Raw genomic sequence first — 21,992 nt, 5'->3', positions numbered from 1 at the left:
TGCTAAACGCTAACATGCTTTTATCATAAACTATACATCCTGCATTATTTACGAAGCTCCAGGAGAGATTGCCTAATTTAATATGATGGAAGCAGACAAATTCAAAGCAGAACAATTTAACAGTTCCCCATTGTTTATGGAAACTCAAAGACTTGTCAAAGAGGACTTGTCCCCATTAGGGTGACGACGGGTGGTGCCGTCTTGTGGGATGCTGAAATGAGTCATGAAATTATCATTGTATGAACATATAGACATGTGTGATGGATTACAACATGATGTTGCTTTTTGGTTTTCAACAGGAAGCATCAAATTCAAAACATTTTAATCATTATCTGCACACAATTAACAAACTAATGGGATGCTATCAGCAGTTTCCACTTGCACTTGTGTCTGTTGATGATTTTGGCTATTTGTATATCACTTGTTTGGCACTGGGCCTGTTTATAAAGCAGCATTAAATCATTGTAGGTTGAGAAGGAGGATGGTTTTATTGTTTTTAGCAATGTGAAAGCTAATCGGGAGAATATATGCTGTCATGAGAAGACATTGAATCATATTGATGATACACATTCACTCTTGTAATTTACATTTATGTACTTCACGGAGAGAAAATTAAGCATGGCAGATCTCTCTGTGCTTAGCTACATTTGTTAAGCCCTGACTGACTAATTCATGCTTGTGGGCGGACAAAAACGGTAAATACCCTTATGACAAGAGACTAAATGAACTGAAAACAACGTTAGCGTGAAAACGGCTAGGGAGTTCTCACACCTAAAGAATGATTTCTTGAAAATTCCACGCATTGTAGTCTGCCAACATTGACATATGGGTCTTAAACACAGCCTTTAAAGTTTATTATTCCATAAAACTCAAATATTTCAAGCGAAAAACATGTCCTACTGTGATTCTCCCAAGTTATTTTTTCTATTTTTATTTTTTTTATAGAAACCACCTTGTATTCTATTGGTATAACAGTGCGTGCCTGCCAAGGACTTACTCTACACATGCACAAATAAAGAATAGACAGGAAAAATAAAATTTTCTTTAACTCCGCCTACCCTGCTCGTCACATCTCCTAATGGCTGCCTTCTTAAAAAAAAGGACACATGATGTACAAAGCATTGTTGAGCTGAATTACCCACTTTTAGAACAGCTGTTAAACCATCGCGATAAGGATAACTAACTCTCTGTGCCCGCTTTTTTTTTTTGCATGTTGGTCTTCTTTGGATTACATTGTGATTTGTTGTAGTGTATATAAAATTAGCTCATGTAAATAGTACAAAGTGCAGCAAAAAAAGGATAAAATTTACTATGTGGGTGGGGTTCCTCTAAGTGTAACAAAACTCAAAGTAAAATTAATTAAAAATTCACCCATTCATTTTTTTTCATAAGATGCTATAACATCACGTGCGTTGATATTTGACCGCAAATAGAGAAATATTTAATACTGCAGCATCGCTAAAAATACTAATGTTTGAAAGGTAAAGGTGAAAGATTAGTTTTTCAAGAATTTTTCAGTGGCAGCTTACTTCAACACATCGTACTGGTCAACTCTCGTTACGAACACCAGTACAAGCTCATAATTACACTAAGATTATCAGGGGACCAGTAACCATTTCACACTTAATATCTGCATTCCAACTATTGTGCTTGCACAGGACCAAACTCTTATCAGAGGGGCAAAAGTAACATTTCCAAAGATTACTATATTTTCACGACTATAAGGCGCACTTAAAAGTCTGAAATTTTCTCCAAAATAGACAGGGCGCCTTATAATCCAGTGTGCTTTATATATGAAAATAAAATAAAATGTGTCATTCATTGAGGGTGCACCTTATAATGTGGTGCGCCTTATAGTCGTGAAAATACGGTAAATTGAATGAAATTGATTTTAAGGTACTATATTCAAAGAGCATCAATTAATTAGATGTTTCATAGCTTAAATCAGTGTCAAATATATCATGGCTTTACATGGGATAACTTCATAAAATGAACAAATTCACATTCAGAAAATCCAGAAATATTCACTGGATCAAATGTTCATTTTGTGCTTTTATAAAACTCCTTTGTACTTGGACACCTCGCAGTAAGGAGTGTTAGGCTGTAGAGTCACAACTAGCTCTTGCCAGTTGCTCTGTGAAAAACAGCGTTAGGGGAAACAGGGTGGGGATAGGCTGGAAGTCTAAATGATTACCACATGTTCACCAAAAACAAAAAAAGACACTTTCCAGGTGGCCCCAGTCTACAAACTTACTGGGGAGGAAAGCACCTCGCCGGACTTTCCTGCACTTGGCCCACACATTGCTATGCACAGACTCCACATGGATCTATTTACAGGACCAAAAGAAAAAAACGGGAATAATGTACCACATGTAAAACATTACCTAAAGTTGGATATCATACTGTACTTGAGAGGAAAATCAATAATTAATTTGCTAGCTGTTGATCATTTGCTGTCTGCTAAAATTAAAATCAAAGAGCAAACACACCATCTAATTGCAGCAAACTTGTAATTTGTAGTTGCAGTCTGCACAAGCAGACAACGTAGGGTGGCAAGAACAGGATTTTGGGGGCTATCTCAAACTTCACCCTCAGGTTTTTATCTTCACCTAGCTGAGAAGCAGTGACATAATAGCTGGAAAGGAGATTAGAAAGATTTTCTTTTTATTCACTGAGCTCCTTTTCACGCAAGACTAGAAACATGGCTTGATTGCTGTGATTGTAGCACAGCTTCACCAGTGGAATGCTGTTACTTGAGCCTTGCCTCAGGTTGACTTTTTTGCAATTTAGCGTTGTCTTTGCAAATCCCCCAGAGATAACTGCTCCCTCATAAATACACTATAATTCCATTATATATGTGTGTATATATATATATATATATATATATATATATATATATATATATATATATATATATATATATATATATATATATATATATATATATTTACTTATTTATTACCTATTTATTTATGTCTAATGTGTATTTTTCTGTGTCTGTATTCTCACACTTGCTAGTGACAGTGAAATTTCCCAAATACAGGATGAATAAAGTTGTCTAATCTAATCTAAATTAAGTTCTTCTAGTGCAGAGAACCTGGAAATAAATAGCGTGAAAGCAGCATTGCAACAACATTGGATGAATTCTTGAACCTTTAAATGTACAATAAAATACCACAGAATCCAAAACCCCATTAAAACCGCATGATTGTGAGAGTCAATGGATAGCAGGCCTAAACCCTAAAGTTCAATGACATTGAGTAAACAATGTTTTGTACCACCATAGGCTGCACATGCAACATTCCTCTCTGTTTTGCTACAATGTTCGATTCAAAAGTAAGACTGCTAAGGCTATTTTTTATTTCCGTGTGTTTTGTATTTATTTATAGAAACTATGCAGTCCCTTTTAAAAGATCCCTAAAAAACACATCTGAACATGTTTGTAATGCCTTTTACAGTAAACAGATGCTTCAACTAAAGTAAAACTATAAATAGTTTCACATCAACAGATTTAAAAAAAAAAAAAAAAAGAATCCACATCAAAGTAGAGGAAAACTTTCCCAAAAGTTCAGTATAAGAGAAATGCATTTAAACGACAAAATAATTGGATTTATTACCGCCACTCTGCAGTCCAACTACTATGCCGGACATACCTACAAGATTAAGACTCTAGACCAGATTCAGGGCCAAACAATGCTTTCTGCAGGACCTGAATGAAGTGTGGATGAATGGACGTGCTATGAAAGGGAGGAAACAGATGTGGAAGCTGAAGATTAGATCCCTGTCAAGACTGCTCCTGCACAGTACTTCTCCAAGGCTCAAATTGACTGGTACGGGCAGGCATGCCAACACTCACTCCCGTTTTCATAATTCAAAAACAGACTGCAAGTGGTTCTCAACAAAGTTATTGCTCGATGATGAATTTAGAGTTTCCATGCAGCCAACCACGGGCTGCCCTTAAAACTGTTGCTACACGACTTGGAAACAGACGACAACACAACAACGTTTCTATTTCCACCAAGCGGACTTTCAAGGAGTAGCGATGAATAATACATTAAGCAAGTTTTCTATTATGAGACAGAATCATGTTTTAGATGGAGATAAAACCCTAGATGGTATTATCCCAATATAACCTCGCCCAAATGTTTTCTTCGATGGTCGCTTTCAGAAAAATCCAAGGATGCGAGGGCCAACATAAAATTGTTCCGCGTTCATTTGTTAAAGAGAGGATAATAATCGAGAATTTAATAATAATAATAGTACATTTTTAATTGAACAAATTGTATTGGGTGTCTGTCACGGTCAGTGGCGGTCCATGCATTTTCTAGTAGCGCCTTCAATCAATCCAACCCTCAAAAACTATTTTATGGCTATGAAACCCTTACTGCAGCCACAGCTGCGACACATAAAAAATCATCAATAATAACCTCATACAATTGAAATATTATTTAGGAATATAGCCATATTTTACTCACCAAAAATCATTTTTAACTGTACACAATATCCATCCTCCTTTCTTCCCATCTTCTTTTCTATCGCCATCGAAGCTAATGCTGAAAGTCCAGCCTGTCCTGTCATATTTCTGGCATACATTTTTATTCGATTTAGTGCTAACAATGTTCGTTCCCGGTTTGACAGGCTTGCTTCCTTTGGGGTTGTCCGACCTTTCTTAATGATGTCCAGCTTTTTTTTCTTGAAAAGTCCGTCTTGAAAATAGCTTTAAATCAACACAACAATATATTTTCTTATGCAGCTCGCTCCAGATACAGTTTGGCTAGTCCACTCTATCACTAGCCAATCATAGTTGGTGAAAGCGATGACGTATCCCTACGCCTGCGAGAAGGCCTTGGTGTCACCAAATCGAATTCTGATTGGTTAAAGCAACAGTCTTATTGACGCTTGTTTTATGCAGCAGAGCCTGCAGAACTGATTGTGAAGGCCTTGAGGCAGATTTCTGACCCTGGCAACAAATAATGGCTGAAATGTGATTGGTTAAATGCTTCAATATGAAAACAGATCTGGAAACAGTGCAACCAGGGGGAAAAGCAATGAAAGGAAGCTAATAGACAATTTGGAATTATTTCATAAGTATTGATGGACAAAATATAATATATGATTCAGATATTTCTTAGGCCATCAGAGAAGGCATTGAAGGCCCTGACGGCACACCATTGGTCACGGTCAATGGCGGTAAAAATTATTCAATGCCAGCATTCCTATTTCAAATGGATTTGATGTCTATAACTATGGTGAATGAGTTAATGGCTACGAAGAACTAACTAATCCTGAGGTGTAACGATATTGTAAAATTATTATTTTTTGCATTTAAAACATTAATAAAAGATTAATCGGTAGTAACCATGGAGTGCATGGGATTGAAATTTTTAATCTTTTGACAGCGGTGATTTTTTTTAACACGACTGAAACAGTTTCCAGAACAAAGACAAAAAAGTCAAGAAAATCACAACCAAGATAGCTCAGATTTGATTATTTGTTTTAATATAGTAAATGTATATACTATGTAAAAAAAAAAGTACTAAAATGGCTTTTAATTATCACCATTTCATTGTCATACCATAGCATTCTAAATAAATCTGCCCTAATGTGTGTTAATCTCAGTTGAAAACACAAGCTGTTAGAAAGCCAAATACAGAAACACCATGAAAAGTATTGCATGTGCCAAAAATGGTCTCAATTCTCACTCCATGGCTGGCAACTGTAAGATAACACAGTGTCATCCAAAAAAAAGGGTTATTTGTTTATCTTGATTGTCCCATATGCTCTGTGACTTTTTTAAACATTAGTTTAGAATTTAAATAATGAACTCTGTTGTATTGTGAAGGCTAAATTTATTCAAGACATGACGGGTCCCGGATCAACATAATAGTCTCTTATGTGTGTTTGACAGTAGTGGGACATGCCCTAGTTTGGATGTGTGCGACTCCCCAGGGAGTTCCATTATGCTCAAATCAATCCTTTAGGCCTTTAACTGCAAAATGAAGGAGCAACCGAGTAAAGTCTTAATCCTCACCCTTGAACCATCTGCTGTGGGACCAACCTTTGTGAACACCTAAGTGATCGACACAATTCTCGTACTGCAATGAAATGCCTTCAGATGTGCTGAATTATTTTTTGAGAGAAGAGGCAATGGTGCCTTATGTTTTATCTGAATACAAATGCATGTTATCTAGCCCATTTGATTTTGCAAATTAGGTTATTTGTCTATGCAAAGCTAAAACAAGACAGAGACTTTTAAAGTGGCCTGCAGAAGCCGCAAACACCATATGTTTGCTTCCATCTCAAGCATTGAGCTTAAGAGTGCAAAATAACCAGGCTTGCAGACCACGTATGGTCACTTTAACAGTTAAATTGCGTCCAGACGTGAGTCAAGAACATCCTACTGGATAAATGTCTTTTGTGAATTGATTCCAGGGGGTAATATAGCAGCAAATCATTCTCTTTCCCAAGCACCGAATATTAAGGAATCCAAATATAACCATTTATCATACATGTAAAGAGAAATATGAAATGCTTGATGTACAACTGCACCAGTCAAGAAACGGCGTACGTCTGGATCACACCGATAAATGATAGAAATGTGATGCCTAAATGGATCGAACTCTGGAAATGACCACCATAATAAACACATTGTTACCCTCAATGTCCCTGCTAATTGGGCATTTAAAAATGGGTTTGTAGTAGAATAGAGAAAGTGTGTTTGGGGGGGTGGTCTCATCAGATGTCATCATTTTCAACGCAGTCATCTCCATCCTTGATTTACAGGGACTCCTCAAAACCTGCGTTTAAAACTCATACACCCATTCATTATATCCAACATTGGCTGACCGTGTGTGGGGGGGGGGGGATCACTAGGACTCTTCAAACACTGTTAGGTGACCATGGCAACCATTCTAAATATGTATTAAACGTGCTGGCCTGTTGAGGCAATGGAACCATTTGGTTCAAAGATCAAATAAAGATGTTGATGAGTGAGTTTGGGGGGCCCAAGTGGAGCATGCAACTGATGCCTGATGCCATGGTTCCTCTCTTCAACTTGGTGTTTTTTTTTTGTTTTTTTTTTACAATAAAGCAAGTTCATCTCCCACATGCAATATGAAGGCTGCTGAATGGCCACTGGGCTCTCGTGCAAAACCCCCTTCAATGGCAGACTACAGAATCCAATGAGTTATTAACCCAGCAAAATCCGCGCCTGCAAACATCGAGAAGACCAAGCCGATGTGCAACTTACGTGAAAACGAAAAATAAAGTGGTCGATCCCACGAGAAGAGTGGCAGCTGTAGACACCGGGATGTATTTGCTGGGTTTAAATCTCTTTCCGGCGCTGGTGGGCATTCTGTAATTTCCACATTCCTTAATTGTTAATCCCGGGTGCTATGGCATGTGGAGAAGAAAAAAAAATGGATCCAGGATCGTATTTCTGATGCGATTGGAGTCGGTCCGCTCTTTGCTAGCGTTGGAGCGGAATAGATTCTTGCAGGCAGGAATAGGAATAGCTCTGTGACTGAAAACCTGGAAATCCCACCCTTCCAATCCAGCCCACTGCTGAGGTCACTGGGCCGCTAGAAAAAAAAGCCTCCGTGCAAGTGTCTTTGGGGAAAGAAGACTGGGCACCATTGCATTTTTTTTTGGGCTGGGATGAGAAAAGTTGCTTATTTTTTTCCAAAGTAAAACACCTGACTATATTCAGAAGCTAGTGCCAGTTCTGCACCGTGATTTGAATTTTATTTCATCGTAAATAGGAGATGTTTAGTGTTGCCTGGTTTGGTTGGATTTTTTGTGGAAATTAGGTTTTATCGTTTGCGGTTTGTATACGTAAATCAGACGGTAGTTGAAGATTTTTAGGAGAAAGCAGAGTATGAGAGCTATTAGTTGTGTGTATCATTTAGTTGAGCGCGCCCTCGTGTGGTGACTTTAAATATTAATTTGTTTGTGTAGGGCAGGGATGTTCAAGTCGTTTTTCGACTAATAACTAATAAATTGATCATTTATATACATTACAAGTTGTCCAAAACCTCATTTGGAAATTTTAATATTTTTTTTAAATATTATTTACATTTTTATATTTAAAAGAGGGGGAGACACATTAGATAGGTAGGGGACACCCTGAATTGGTGGCCAGCCAATCACATTTTGAATATTACAATTTTGATTGATTTATTCAAAATAGGAAAAAATGAATTTTACATAGGTAATGTTGGTATTATCGTTTATTGTTTCAGCTTTCTTCACAAGTGTGTTTGAGTTTTGGACTTGACTACACATATCTGACTCACCTTTTAAAAAATATGCATTATTAACTAAGGCAGACTTTCATATTTCATATTTTCCACGTTTAGCTTTCAACCCATTCTAACTATGACACCCAATATTTAGCATTCCATATTTTCTTTGCATTTTTTCATCGGCTGTCTATGAAATACGACCCAACTCGGCCACCGTAGTACGTAAGCCACTTGCTAAAGATTAGCTTTTCGATCCCGTATTTCTGCTTTATTCTTAGTTCCTAATGCACGACTATCACCAGGGTAGTATTCAAGTGTTGTGTTTATACTTTGGCCGGTTTTAACTTAATAACAACCAGTGTTTTTTTTTCGACTAAAGTCGTTCATAGTCGTAGCCAAACATTTGGCATATTTTAAAAGCAACACTCTTTTGGTCAAGCTAGTTTGCTAGCATTCAACAGCCGGTCGGCAGGCTAACGCTGAGGCTAACGCTAACGCGATGTCTTCCAGGAAAACTCTCAAATTAATTTGCGCTTTCGCCAGTGGGTCAGCCGCTGTGGCTTTAGCGGCCGCCGCCGACTCTCGCGGCTATTTCGGCCAGAATAGAAGCGAGACGCCCGTGCGCTTGTCCAAACTGTCCGTGCTCGAAGCCGCGCAGCCAGCATGGACGGCGGCTAGCATCACGCCAGTCCCGACGGGGCACGCGTGGGACACCAACTGGGACAAGTAAGATAATAATATCGGATGTTTTATCCTAATATATATCCTGTATTTGTCATTACTGCGGCTGCCTATGCCATTTAATGTTTGAATGTTCAGCGAGGTGTCAGAAATGAACCAAAACTACGAGAATGGAAAAGTAACTTGAAGGGGAAACATGCACTTTGCATGACCATTCATGGAATATTTCTGAAGCACCTTCACTCAATACTTGACACCCAACATTTAGCAATCCTTATCTTTTTTGCAATGTTTCATCGACTGTCGTAGTGTCAAAAGTTTTTTCTCCTCTGCATACATTTATCTAATACAATCATCTATCCTGCTTATCCTCTATTTTCTGCAGTTCGACTATTACTATAATTTATAATGTTCATGGACGAACCCACCCTAAAATTCCAGCTTGCCACAACAGTCAGCACCAATGGGGGACAAAAATAAAATAAAAATTGGGTGAAATAGACATTTACGAATGTGAAACTCCAATACGTGACATCTGCCTTATGTTGACACAACAGTCAATGTGGATCGATATATTAATTTGTTCAGCACAATGAAATCTAAGCGGATTATAGTGTCAATACGCCCTTCTTGATAAAGAACAAAATAACACTTGTGATGCTAAATGCATCCCGCTTTGCAGGAGAGACCATTCTACCCTTTCCAATGGCAAAAAAAAGGAGAGTACGACGGATGATCCCAGCTCGGAGCAGGACAACGGCAAACCCAAAGCCACGCGCAACATCCTTCTCATCCGCCATTCCCAGTACAACCTGAGCGGGAGCAGTGACAAAGAGCGCATCCTCACCCCTCTGGGTACGTCGCTTAGCGTCATAATGCTTTTTTTTGTGTTTCGATGAAGCAAATATCCACATTTCCTGCAAGTCATTTCCTGTCCCGACGTCTCCGTGGTGTGTTTCCTCAGGCCGTGAGCAGGCGGAGTTGACGGGTCATCGCCTTTTGGCCTTGGGATTGAAATATGACGTCCTGGTCCACTCCAGCATGGCCAGAGCCACAGAGACGGCGCACATCATCAGCAAACACCTTCCAGGTATCGTTGTAGCTTTCTCGATCAAGGGTGTCAGACTCGGGTTGGTTCGCGGGCCGCTTTAACGTCAACTTGATTTCACGTGGGCCGGACCATTTTAGATATAATATTTAGATATTTTTTTATAAATGGATTAAAAGAACTGGATTAAAATCCCTGAATATTCAGTTTTTTATAGATCTAAAACAATGTTTATTTTAGCTTTTTTAAATATATTTTTAGATTTTACAAAATGATTTTTTATTTAAAAATGAGAATTATTGATTTAAAACGGGGAAAATCAGGAAATTTAATATACATCTATACTCCTCATTTTAATATGATCCTAAAACAGAAAGTCTGAACTCATGATTCATTTTCCCGGGCCACACAAAATGATGCGGCGGGCCAGATTTGCCCCCCCGGGCCGCCACTTTGACACGTGTGTTCTAGATAATGCTCACGATCAACGTGGATGCCATTTGGCAAGTGGTTCTCCTCATCTCGTGTCTTTCAGGCGTGGAGCTTTTGAGTTGCGACTTGCTCCGAGAGGGTGCCCCCATTGAGCCCGTCCCGCCCGTCACTCATTGGAAGCCTGACGCTGTGGTGAGAATTAAAATTGCCCTTTCGTGTGCGACTTATACATAAGCTTTTTTTTCTTCTTTGTTGTGTATTAAATTCAATTATGACTATCTGTAAGAAGACGGGCAGAGGAATGACACTGGTTGGTATTTACCGTATTTTGCATTTTTGGTGGGGCATTTTTATATTTTTATTTTATCATAAACCAAGAACAAACACGCCAGGAACATCATCGGGGACCCATACCACCCTGGGCACAATCTGTTCCAGCTGCTAATCTCTGGCAGACGCTATAGGTCCCACAAAGTACGGACAAATAGGCTTAAGGACAGGTTTTTTTCCCCACATCCATCAGGACTCTAAACACTTATTAGGTATTTTGCCAAGAAAACGCACCTTATGGAGAAGCACTACCAATTTCGTCATACGCAGTTTCTGGGTATGATGACAATTAGGCTTTTTGTCGAGTCAAATGATGATGACAAAGCCTATGTCCGATGATTATTATTAAAGTAACAGTAGTAAGGGTGGACTTATAGTCAGAAAAATCTGGTAAATAGCAACTACTTTGTCATTCCTTTGGCCTTTTTATGACGGGGACTCGTAATTGAATTTGTGGAACAGCACATAGTCTAGAAATGGCTGTACCAAAGAACACACCCGTCATATAATACGTCACTGTCGCTTTCACCCGACCGTCCTCTAGCAGTACCACGAAGACGGGGCACGCATCGAAGCGGCCTTCCGACGCTACATCCACCGGGCGGAACCCAAGCAAAAGGAGGATAGCTACGAGATTATCGTGTGTCACGCCAACGTCATCCGCTATTTCGTCTGCCGGTTTGTGCTCATCTTAATCCAAATTCTTAGCAAGAACAATGTTACTGGCAAAAATCCATCCTCAAATATGTTAGCCAAAAATTGCATTATTTTTTGCAGCCTTGATATACACTGTTTTAAGATATCACTTTTTTAGTAGTTGGGATGACGGACTGGTCTGCAGGGTCAGTGATGAGTTTTCTCCTCAAGTGTCTTTCGTCTGACGTCCAAATGTTTGTTTAACTGGCGCTTTATGTGCACGGGGGACTCCAGTGGGTGATAAGATATAGTAAGGCTTTTTTCTTTAAAAAAAACACATAGTATAATAAGGCTTTTTTTTTCTTTAAAAAACGACATAATATAGTAAGGCTTTTTTTTTTCTTTAAAAAAACGACATAGTATAGTAAGGCTTTTTTTTCTTTAAAAAACGACATAGTATAGTAAGGCTTTTTTCTTAAAAAATGACATAGTATAGTAAGGCTTTTTTCTTAAAAAAACGACATAGTATAGTAAGGCTTTTTTCTTAAAAAACGGCATGGTATAGTAAGGCTTTTTTCTTTAAAAAAACTGACATAGTATAGTAAGGCTTTTTTTCTTAAAAAACGACACAGCATAGTAAGGCTTTTTTTCTTTAAAAAACGACCATGTATAGTAAGGCTTTTTTTCCTAAAAACGACCATGTATAGCAAGGCTTTTTTTCTTAAAAAACGACATAGTATATATAGTAAGGCTTTTTTTCTTTAAAAAACGACATAGTATAGTAAGGCTTTTTTTCTTAAAAAAAACTACATAGTATAGTAAGGCTTTTTTCTTTAAAAAAACAACATAGTATAGTAAATTCTTAGCAAGAACAATGTTGCTGGCAAAAATCCATCCTCAAATTTGTTAGCCAAAAATTGCATTAGTTGTTGCAGCCTTGATATACACTGTTTTAAGATATCACTTTTTTTAGGTGTGTATCCCACAAAGTGGTTAATTCAAGTGTTTTTATGTTGTTTTTTTCATCAGGGCCCTGCAGTTTCCACCTGAGGGCTGGTTACGTATGGGGTTAAACAACGGCAGCATCACATGGCTCACCATTCGTCCCAGTGGCCGGGTGGCCCTAAGAACTCTGGGAGACGCAGGATTCATGCCCCCGGATAAACTAACGCGAACCTGATCGGCCGACGAGATATCCTTCCGGAATCGTAGTTGGGATGACGGACTGGTCTGCAGGGTCAGTGATGAGTTTTCTCCTCAAGTGTCTTTCGTCTGACGTCCACATGTTTGTTTAACTGGCGCTTTATGTGCACGGGGGACTCCAGTTGGGTGATAAGATTGTGATTGCGTCCACAGCCAACAATAGATTGTCATTCAGGATTTTTATACAAGAGAAGTTCCTAACCAAAAAATAGTTTGTGTAACTGTTAATATGAATAGCATAGGAGGGAAGCCTTGTTTCCAGAAGAGCAAATTGTATTGACCGTGCAGACTGATTGGTCTGTTGTTAAAAAAAAATCATTTCAAAAGTAGTCAATTTGTAAGTGCTTCAGCTGTCTTTATGTGGTGTCAGCATTCACGCCAACCTGAGAAAAGCACTTGAAGTATTTGTACTGTTCTGAGCCATGTCTGCTGCACCTTTTATTATCAATAAAGGTGACAAAAACACTTGTCATATTTGTTCTGTAATACAGTGGTATACATACCTCTACTTACAAATGCTTCAGCCTATACATTTGATATGTAAATGATTGGTACAGTTATGGTAACCTGTCCTCCAAATTATGAAATATTAAAAGAGCCATAGCATATTTATATAACAAGGAAATGCAAGAGAGAAATTTGAGCTAGACCAACCACTTCAGCCATTGTATGTTTGCACTGGGGTGTTTAAGTTTTTTTGGGGGGGTTCGGAATTGTGGTGTCATTTTAATGAGTTGATAAATAGTTATAAATGTTTCATACGAAATTGGTAGACTCGTTTTTCAAGGGTTTCTAGTGGGTAGAATTAAAAATTGTGGAATAAATGATGCTGATTCAATGTCAAATCTGCCTCTACTTATGAAGAATCCAAGTTACTCCTGGAACCAATTCATTTACCACTGTAGTTGGTATGACGCAGCATAAATGGGAACGTCGCTTTTTTGATGACTGTCCACGCCCACGACCCCTGCTGGCATCCACACACTGAAAATCGACTCCTCTTTCCAGGTAAGAAAATGTGACATTTAAAGCAGAGCTAAAACCAATGATTGTCATTACATCCAATCCAAAAGCTCTGTGTTTAAGGTATCTCAGTGCAATGTGAGGGAGGTTGCGGGGGTGTCCTCAGCGGAGGGTGATACAATAGCTGCTTGAAATTGATGGCTCGTTCAAGTACTCTCAGTGAGTGTGTCAGATAGAGTTTGTAGGCAGGACTGGAGTGGCTATGGTCCCCTTTCTTCGTTGTGCCCCCCAAAATCCGTAAAGTACAAAACATTGTGAAAAGGGGGGTTTTACTGTGAAAAAATCGTTCTGTAGTATTTTTCCCCATTTTTAAATAAAAAAGCCTTACTATACATGGTCTTTTTTAAAAGGGAAAAGCCTTACTCTACATGGTCTTTTTTAAAGAAAAAAATCCGTACTATACATGGGCTTTTTTAAAGAAAAAAAGCTTTATTATACATGGTCTTTTATTAAGAAAAAAAGCCTTACTATACATGGTCTTTTTTAAAGGAAAAAGCCTTACTCTACATGGTCTTTTTTTTAAGAAAAAAATCCGTACTATACATGGGCTTTTTTAAAGAAAAAAAAAGCGTTATTATACATGGTCTTTTTTTAAAGAAAAAAAAGCCTTACTATACATGGTCATTTTTTAAAGTAAAAAGCCTTACTTTACTATGTCGTTTTTTAAGAAAAAATCATTTCTATACATGGTCGTTTTTTAAGAAAAAAAGCCTTACTATACATGGTCGTTTTTTAAGAAAAAAAGCCTTACTATACTAAATCGTTTTTTTAAGAAAAAAGCCTTACTATACTATGTCGTTTTTTAAAGAAAAAAGCCTTACTATACTATGTTGTTTTTTAAGAAAAAAAAAACCTTACTATACCGTGTCGTTTTTCTTAAGAAAAAAAGCCTTACTATACTGTCGTTTTTGAAAGAAAAAAAACTTACTATACTATGTCGTTATTTAAGGAAAAAAGCCTTACTATACTATGTCGTTTTTTTTAAGAAAAAGCCTTACTATACTATGTCGTTTTTTAAGAAAAAAAGCCTTACTATACTATGTCGTTTTTAAAGAAAAAAAGCCTTACTATACTATGTAGTTTTTTAAGAAAAAAAAGCCTTACTATACTATGTCGTTTTTTAAAGAAAAAAACCTTACTATACTAAGTCGTTATTTAAGAAGAAAAAGCCTTACTATACATGGTCGTTTTTTTAAGAAAAAACCCTTACTATACTATGTCGTTTTTTAAAAGAAAAAAAGCCTTACTATACTATGTCGTTATTTAAAGAAAAAAACCTTACTACACTATGTCGTTATTTAAGAAAAAAAGCCTTACTATACTATGTCGTTTTTTTAAGAAAAAAAGCCTTACTATACTATGTCGTTTTTTTTAAGGAAAAAAGCCTTACTATACTATGTCGTTATTTAAAGAAAAAAGCCTTACTATACTATGTTGTTTTTTAAGAAAAAAAAACCTTACTATACCGTGTCGTTTTTCTTAAGAAAAAAAGCCTTACTATACTGTCGTTTTTGAAAGAAAAAAAACTTACTATACTATGTCGTTATTTAAGGAAAAAAGCCTTACTATACTATGTCGTTTTTTTTAAGAAAAAGCCTTACTATACTATGTCGTTTTTTAAGAAAAAAAGCCTTACTATACTATGTCGTTTTTAAAGAAAAAAAGCCTTACTATACTATGTAGTTTTTTAAGAAAAAAAAGCCTTACTATACTATGTCGTTTTTTAAAGAAAAAAACCTTACTATACTAAGTCGTTATTTAAGAAGAAAAAGCCTTACTATACAATGTATAGTAAGGCTTTTTCTTCTTAAATAACGACTTAGTATAGTAAGGCTTTTTTTCTTTTAAAAAACGACATAGTATAGTAAGGGTTTTTTCTTAAAAAAACGACCATGTATAGTATACATGGTCGTTTTTTTAAGAAAAAACCCTTACTATACTATGTCGTTTTTTAAAAGAAAAAAAGCCTTACTATACTATGTCGTTTTTTAAAGAAAAAAACCTTACTATACTATGTCGTTATTTAAGAAAAAAAGCCTTACTATACTATGTCGTTTTTTTAAGAAAAAAAGCCTTACTATACTATGTCGTTTTTTTTAAGGAAAAAAGCCTTACTATACTTTGTCGTTTTTTTTAAGGAAAAAAGCCTTACTATACTTTGTCGTTTTTTTGTTGAAAAAAAGCCTTGCTATATATACTGTCGTTTTTTAAAGAAAAAAAGCCTTACTACTACGACATAGTATAGTAAGGCTTTTTTCCCTAAAAAAACGACATAGTATAGTAAGGCTTTAAAAAAAAAAGACCATGTATAGTAAGCCTCATCTCATTTTCTGAACTGCTTTATCCTCATTAGGGTAGCGGGGGATGCTGGAGCCAATCCCATTTGTCTCCAGGCCAGCGGCAGGGGACATCCTGAATCGGTGGCCAGACGATCTTAGGGTACAAGGAGACGGACAACCACGCACTGTATAGTAAGTCTTTTTTCCTTAAAAACGACATGGTATAGTAAGGCTTTTTTTTCCCTAAAAAACGACAGTATAGTAAGGCTTTTTTTCCTAAAAAACGACATAGTATAGTAAGTTTTTTTTTTCTCAAAAAACGACATAGTATACAAAGGTTTTTTTCCCTATAAAAAATGACATAGTATAGTAAGGCTTTTTTTCTTAAAAAATGACATAGTATAGTAAGGCTTTTTTCTTAAAAAACGACATAGTATAGTAAGGCTTTTTAAGACACTGCAGTTATTTTGGAACTGTTTGATTCTGACCGGACGTGGATAAACAAGAGTGGCTAACATTTACACTTGTTGTAATTGTGCCCAAAAGAGGTTTTCTTTACTGTTGTGCTTGGTTTTGACAGCATTGCAACAAATTGATGATAATAAAAATAGAGTTTAGGTATTCATTGAGTTGTTGTTCAAAACAAAAAATAAAGTTGACAGCAGGTAAAAAAGCAACGTGTTAGTGATCGTGAAATCGTCCCAAAGCATTCTATTAAGGACTTACAATGATATGCTGTGATTAATTTCACTGGAATTTATTTCAGTTAGTGGCTTGTTACTCAATTTGTTTCTATCTCTAGCCATCGGGGAGATATGAGATGCTGGGCTGATGATGAGGTAGTAAAACTGTTGGTATTTGAAATTGGGCGACGTGATTTTTTAAAAAAATGAACAGGTATAGTAAGGATTCTTTTTTTAAATATGACCATGTATTGTAAGGCTTTTTTTAAAGACCATGTATAGTGAGGCTTTAAAAATGACCATGTATAGTAAGCCTTTTTTTTCTTAAAAAACTGACCGTGTAAAGCTTTTTTCTTTAAAAAAAACTATGAAAATGAAAAATGATCATGTATAGTAAGGATTTTTTCTTAAAAACAAGACCATGTATAGTAAGGCTTAAAAAAATGACCATGTATACTAAGACTTTTTTTAAAATGATCATGTAAAATAAGTAAATGTATAGTCTCATTTCATCTCATTTTCTGAACCGCTTTATCCGCATTAGGGTAGAAGGAAACAAAGGAGGATGGATTTTATGTACCAAAAAAAAATAGTTTTGGTAAGTAAAATGTGGCTATATTCCTAAATAATATTTCAATTGTATGAGGTTATTATTGATGCTTTTTTATATGTGTCGCATAATACACGTTAGTATTATGAAAACAATGTATTTTTATGTGTCTATTTTTGATACGCATTACCCACGTCAGAGTTCAAAGGTTGGCTCCACCCTTCAAAATGGCGGATGAGCCAGCTGCCAGTTCTTTAGTAGACTGCAGACAGCTCAGAAGTGACGCTTTACCGAAGAAAGACCTGATAAAGTTCTCACAGGACACGGTACGTTGTCATTTGGGGATTTCGAAGCCCCAGTTCTCATTTTAAGAGTGCTTTATGACGGTAGTAGCATGCTTCGATCGCGTGATGTGGCCCAACGTGGATGCAGACAGTAAAATGTTTGCAAACAAATTGGCTACATTGCGTTACCTACAGCTCTTAATGTTTCATTCCATTGTGTGTTTCAGTTCCTCAACGAACACGGATTGCTGGGAAACATCAAGAATGGGGCCATAACGAGCTGTTTGTCAGCAAAGTGAGTCTTTTTTTTAATAGTAGTTTCTATTTGCTATATCCGTGTAATCATTAAATATCAGCGTTCGGTATTCACGGCTTTGCTAAATTAGCTTGTTTTTCATTATGATACATTCCAATTTTGAATGAAAACACTAACTGGCTTGGCGTTGATTTTGTTTTAAAATAGCAACAACTTGTGTGGATAACTCACACCCACATAAATGCCATCAGTGGAGGTGTAAGGAATAAACAGTACACTTTTATAGAATATAGACATTTCCCTTCACTTTCTTAAAGGAAGACCTCAGGCCTTGGACCTTTTTATTTTTTTTTATTTTAAATGCGTTTGAGACATTCAGTCAACAAAAGCGCAGGGGCCATTTTTCACTTGAGTTTAAACATATGATAAAATAACAATTTTCCCTCATTATAGGTCTCCAAACTGGTCCTCGAGGGCTGCTGTGGGTGCAGGTTTTGGTTCCAACAGATCCAACATTAACAGTTTAACCAATGAGGTTTCTGCTGAAAAAAAGAATCACTTGGAATGCAATCCAGTGATTGTACTACTAGGATACCAGATTGGTGGAAAGGTTTCCTCTTACAGTTTGGAATGAAAACCTGCACCCTCTGCTGCCCTTTCTGGAATAGTTTGGGGACCACTGGTCAAAATGAGCAATTCTATAATCATGCTGTGTTTTGTAGGTTTAAAGCCACGGACACGGTGGAAGAGGTGACAGCTGTCAAGGCAAAGGTTGTGGACGATATAGGACCCAAGTGTTTCAGGTGATTTATTTTCTTGTAATGTGTACTAAACCTACTCATTGTGTATCTTGCTTCTTTTCAGTGTCCACCCAAATCAACGCTGAAGAAAGATGACCAGACAAACTTCCCCAAAAAGGGTGACATTGGTGGATGGCACACTTTTTGACAGCAACATCCCCTCAGGTACTTGTCATTATAGAGCAGGTGTCTCCAACTCTGGTCCTCAGGGTCCCTATCCAGTATGCTTTCCATATCTCCCACCACATTTGAATCAAATGATCAAGATCCTGATTAAGGTGTGATGGAGGACATGGAAAATAAACTGGACTGGGGCCCTCAGGGACTGCAGTTGGAGGTTGTTTATTTTCTTGTAATGTGTACTAAACCTACTCATTGTGTATCTTGCTTCTTTTCAGTGTCCACCCAAGTTGACCAGACAAACTTCCCCAAAAAAGGTGACATTGGTGGATGGCACACATTTTGACAGCAACATCCCCTCAGGTACTTGTCATTATAGAGCAGGTGTCTCCAACTCTGGTCCTCAGGGTCCCTATCCAGTATGCTTCCCATATCTCCCACCACATTTGAATCAAATGATCAAGGTGTGATGGAGGACATGGAAAATAAACTGGACTGGGGCCCTCGAGGATGGCAGTTGGAGATCCCTCTTATAAAGACATTTTTAAGTTGCCCTGTTTCTGCAGTGGACGTCTAATATTTTTTCCTCCTAGGCCTTTAATATTGTGTGCCTTCTTTTGCAGTGGGATGGAGGCCTGCTGACAAGAGAGCCTTTCTGATATTGGTAAAACATAACTTTTTTTTTTACTTAACTATTCCTGGACTTAGTCTATTGTGTGTTGACCCTCTTTTTTTATTTTCCAGAATGCCAAGAAGAGATTCTTTGTCCATGAACAGCAACACATCTTTAAATGCTAGCTGGCTTATGTGGAAAAATAAAAGTCCTTGAAATGTACATTTGCATTCTTTTTTGCTAGTTATATGAAGAAAAAACAAGTGGCTTGACATTTGAAAGATTTTATTCAAAGGTACACATTGGTATGGACCATTTTCTCCACCTGTAGACAAGATTAAAACACTTGTTGAAATTTTTCTAACAGTTATAATAAAAAAAACTGGGTTTTTTTAGCCTAAAACACTAAGAAAAAATTTTCAACATAACACTTAGGCTATAAACACCAAAAATTAAAGGAAAAAAAAAGACCATTGAGGGTCTTGGGTCTTTTTTCTCCAAGTGTTTTAACAAAGACAAATGACACTCAAATCTCTTTTATTAAAATTTCTGACTGAAAAAAAGAAGTGAGATCCTCCTTACCTTAAGGATCTGGTCACCATGAGCCAGAGAACTCCTGACTTCACCTAAGAGGGGGAGTAAATTGCATCTTTAGTCAATAAAATAGATCTGGATGAATACTCTACAATAAACTTACCTCTCAGAAGACTGCGTTCAGAGGTGAGGCATCACTTGGAGACCCTCCAAAGTCTGGACATGGACCGTGCAAAAAAAAAAAGCAAAAGTTAGCATATATAGACACTGGAGATTCAACAAATAGACTTACATTTTTGTTGTTAAATCTAGTTTTACCTTGATGAGAAGACCAAAGATGATGCTAAACGGGGAAAATTTCATTTAACAACGCTATTTAGGAGTTGCCAAACAACTAATACAGGAAGAGAAATCTTACAGAGTTCAGAGACGCCGCATCATCTTCAAGTGGGCAACCTGGGAAGATCACCTGGACATGGACCTGATGTGTGCAAAAAAAAAAGAAGCAAAAGTTAGCATATATAGACACTGGAGATTCAACAAATAGACTTACATTTTTGTTGTTAAATCTAGTTTTACCTTGATGAGAAGACCGAAGATGATCCTAAACGGAGAAAACTTCATTTAACAACGCTATTTAGGAGTTGCCAAGCAACTAATACAGGAAGAGAAATCTTACAGAGTTCAGAGACGCGGCATCATCTTCAAGTGGGCAACCTGGGAAGATCACCTGGACATGGACATGGACCTGATGTGTGCAAAAAAAAAAGAGCAAAAGTTGTCATATACAGAGACTGGAGATTGAACAGATGAGATTAGTTTTACCTGTAACCTCAAGGGTTTGAGTGTCCTGGGGCACACGGGAAGAGCTGCATCTTGATTTAACCACGCTATTTGGGAGTTCACAAACAATTATTTCATGAAAGAGAAATCTTACAATAAATGATCAAGATAAAGAATGAAAATAAGTTAGTGAGTGCTCCATGCTAATTTCCCTTTTCCAGACAAGGCGATTAAATATACAGACTGAAGTTAACAGCTGGGAGAAAGTTGGCATAACAATTTTTGATTAAAATGATTTGTTTAACACTTGCAGTGAAAACTATCAGTACATACATCATTTTTGAGTGAGCCTTTACCTAACAAACTGTCCGTTGATATCTCGGCTTTGTTTGAATCCACTAAAAGTCTTTTATACACGACTCGAAAATGGAGAAAACAGACTATAGATCTCTTAGTATTAACATCAAGACGACGCTTGACGTGGTCAAATGGAAAGCGTTGTCGTGACGCTAATGCTAAGATAGCTTGTCACATGTGGCACAGAGCCCAAACTTAAATCGTCGACGGTGCGGTCAACCTGGCATTAAACTTACAGATTTGTTGGCGGTTTGGCTCAATTGATTCCTAAAAAATCTGCCGGTAGCGTGATAAAAATGCACTTAGGCCAGTAAATGGCTCGACGCCTTACCAGGTTGGCGTGCTACACGGCCATCAGCATGGACATGGCTGTTGGAGAAGACGAGGCACTGCGCATGTGCTAAACTTATACCGCTGCCTTGAAGATAGGCCACGCCCACATCGCCCCGCCATATTGAAAGTGGAAATATGTCGTTTTTTAAGAAAAAAAAGCCTTACAATGCTATGTCGTTTTTTAAGAAAAAAAGCCTTACTATACTATGTCGTTTTGCAAGAAAAAAGCCTGACTATAATATGTCGTTTTTTAATTTTAAAAAAGCCTTACTATCTGTCGTTTTTTTTAAAGCCTTACTATACTATGTTGTTTTTTAATTTAAAAAAAGCCTAACTATTCTGTCATTTTTTAAAGAAAAAAAGCCTAACTAAACTGTCGTTTTTTAAGTAAATAAGCCTTACTATACAATGTTGTTTTTTAAGAAAAAAAGCCTTACTATACTATGTCGTTTTTTAAAAAAAAAGCCTTACTATACTATGTCATTTTTTAAGAAAAAAAGCCTTACTATACTATGTCGTTTTTTAAGAAAAAAAAGCCTAACTATACTATGTTGTTTTTTAAGAAAAAAGCCTTACTATACTATGTCGTTTTTTTTTAAATAAAAAAGCCTTACTATACATTGTATAGTAAGGCTTTTTTTTCTTTAAAAAAGACCATGTATAATAAAGATTTTTTTCTTTAAAAAAGCCCATGTACATGTACAGATTTTTTTTCTTTTAAAAAAGACCATGTAGAGCAAGGCTTTTTCCTTTAAAAAAGACCATGTATAGTAAGGCTTTTTTCTATAAAAAACGACATAGTAT

At 36.9% G+C, this 21,992-nt stretch overlaps 3 protein-coding genes and 1 long non-coding RNA gene across 11 annotated transcripts in view; 2 read left to right on the top strand and 2 right to left on the bottom strand.

The window, feature by feature from the left end:
- zdhhc8b (zDHHC palmitoyltransferase 8b) overlaps positions 1-7,576 on the bottom strand; it is a 29,790-nt gene extending 22,214 nt beyond the window's left edge. For both annotated transcript variants that reach the window (XR_013300231.1, XM_077600200.1), the window contains exon 1: positions 7,250-7,576. Coding sequence is in view for 1 of the 2 variants with exons in the window: in XM_077600200.1 (XP_077456326.1) it covers positions 7,250-7,353 (104 nt within the window). In the remaining variant the exon portion in view is untranslated. The remainder of the gene's footprint in view (positions 1-7,249) is intronic.
- An 877-nt stretch (positions 7,577-8,453) lies between these two features.
- pgam5 (PGAM family member 5, serine/threonine protein phosphatase, mitochondrial) lies at positions 8,454-13,038 on the top strand. Its single transcript, XM_077601160.1, has 6 exons — positions 8,454-8,969; positions 9,607-9,779; positions 9,889-10,014; positions 10,508-10,596; positions 11,279-11,412; positions 12,400-13,038. The coding sequence occupies exons 1-6, from the start codon at positions 8,743-8,745 to the stop codon at positions 12,548-12,550; spliced, it is 900 nt and encodes a 299-aa protein (XP_077457286.1). The 5' UTR covers positions 8,454-8,742; the 3' UTR covers positions 12,551-13,038.
- Positions 13,039-16,934: 3,896 nt separating this feature from the next.
- LOC144074635 (peptidyl-prolyl cis-trans isomerase FKBP3-like) lies at positions 16,935-19,403 on the top strand. Of its 2 annotated transcripts, none has more exons than XM_077601162.1 (6): positions 16,935-17,434; positions 17,620-17,687; positions 18,371-18,419; positions 18,847-18,931; positions 19,192-19,229; positions 19,314-19,403. In XM_077601162.1, the coding sequence occupies exons 1-6, from the start codon at positions 17,273-17,275 to the stop codon at positions 19,395-19,397; spliced, it is 486 nt and encodes a 161-aa protein (XP_077457288.1). In that variant the 5' UTR covers positions 16,935-17,272; the 3' UTR covers positions 19,398-19,403. The 2 variants fall into 2 exon arrangements, with proteins under 2 accessions (XP_077457288.1, XP_077457289.1); XM_077601163.1 differs by having other exon boundaries at positions 17,132-17,434; positions 19,192-19,232; positions 19,313-19,403.
- A 46-nt stretch (positions 19,404-19,449) lies between these two features.
- LOC144074413 (uncharacterized) lies at positions 19,450-21,636 on the bottom strand. 6 transcript variants are annotated; one of them, XR_013300289.1, is made up of 9 exons: positions 21,187-21,636; positions 20,541-20,605; positions 20,395-20,463; positions 20,295-20,319; positions 20,134-20,196; positions 20,008-20,058; positions 19,879-19,931; positions 19,764-19,807; positions 19,450-19,506 (listed from the first exon to the last, which is right to left on the bottom strand). It is a non-coding gene; the product is annotated as an uncharacterized LOC144074413 (long non-coding RNA). The 6 variants fall into 6 exon arrangements; XR_013300288.1 differs by having other exon boundaries at positions 20,034-20,058; XR_013300290.1 differs by lacking the exon at positions 19,450-19,506 and having other exon boundaries at positions 19,614-19,807; positions 20,034-20,058; positions 20,855-21,636.
- Positions 21,637-21,992: the final 356 nt, after the last annotated feature.

This window comes from Stigmatopora argus, chromosome 5 (genome assembly GCF_051989625.1).
Source record: "Stigmatopora argus isolate UIUO_Sarg chromosome 5, RoL_Sarg_1.0, whole genome shotgun sequence".
Classification (NCBI taxonomy): Eukaryota; Metazoa; Chordata; class Actinopteri; order Syngnathiformes; family Syngnathidae; genus Stigmatopora; species Stigmatopora argus.
This window is presented reverse-complemented; position numbering and strand designations above follow the sequence as displayed.

Coding starts and splice junctions, on each gene's coding strand:
- pgam5 (XM_077601160.1), top strand. CDS start 8,743: ATGTCTTCCAGGAAAACTCTCAAATTAATTTGCGCTTTCGCCAGTGGG. Junction 10,015..10,507: donor CATCAGCAAACACCTTCCAG/GTATCGTTGTAG, acceptor CGTGTCTTTCAG/GCGTGGAGCTTTTGAGTTGC. Junction 11,413..12,399: donor ATCCGCTATTTCGTCTGCCG/GTTTGTGCTCAT, acceptor TTTTTTCATCAG/GGCCCTGCAGTTTCCACCTG.
- LOC144074635 (XM_077601162.1), top strand. CDS start 17,273: ATGTGTCTATTTTTGATACGCATTACCCACGTCAGAGTTCAAAGGTTG. Junction 17,435..17,619: donor TAAAGTTCTCACAGGACACG/GTACGTTGTCAT, acceptor TGTGTGTTTCAG/TTCCTCAACGAACACGGATT. Junction 18,932..19,191: donor TGACAGCAACATCCCCTCAG/GTACTTGTCATT, acceptor CTTCTTTTGCAG/TGGGATGGAGGCCTGCTGAC.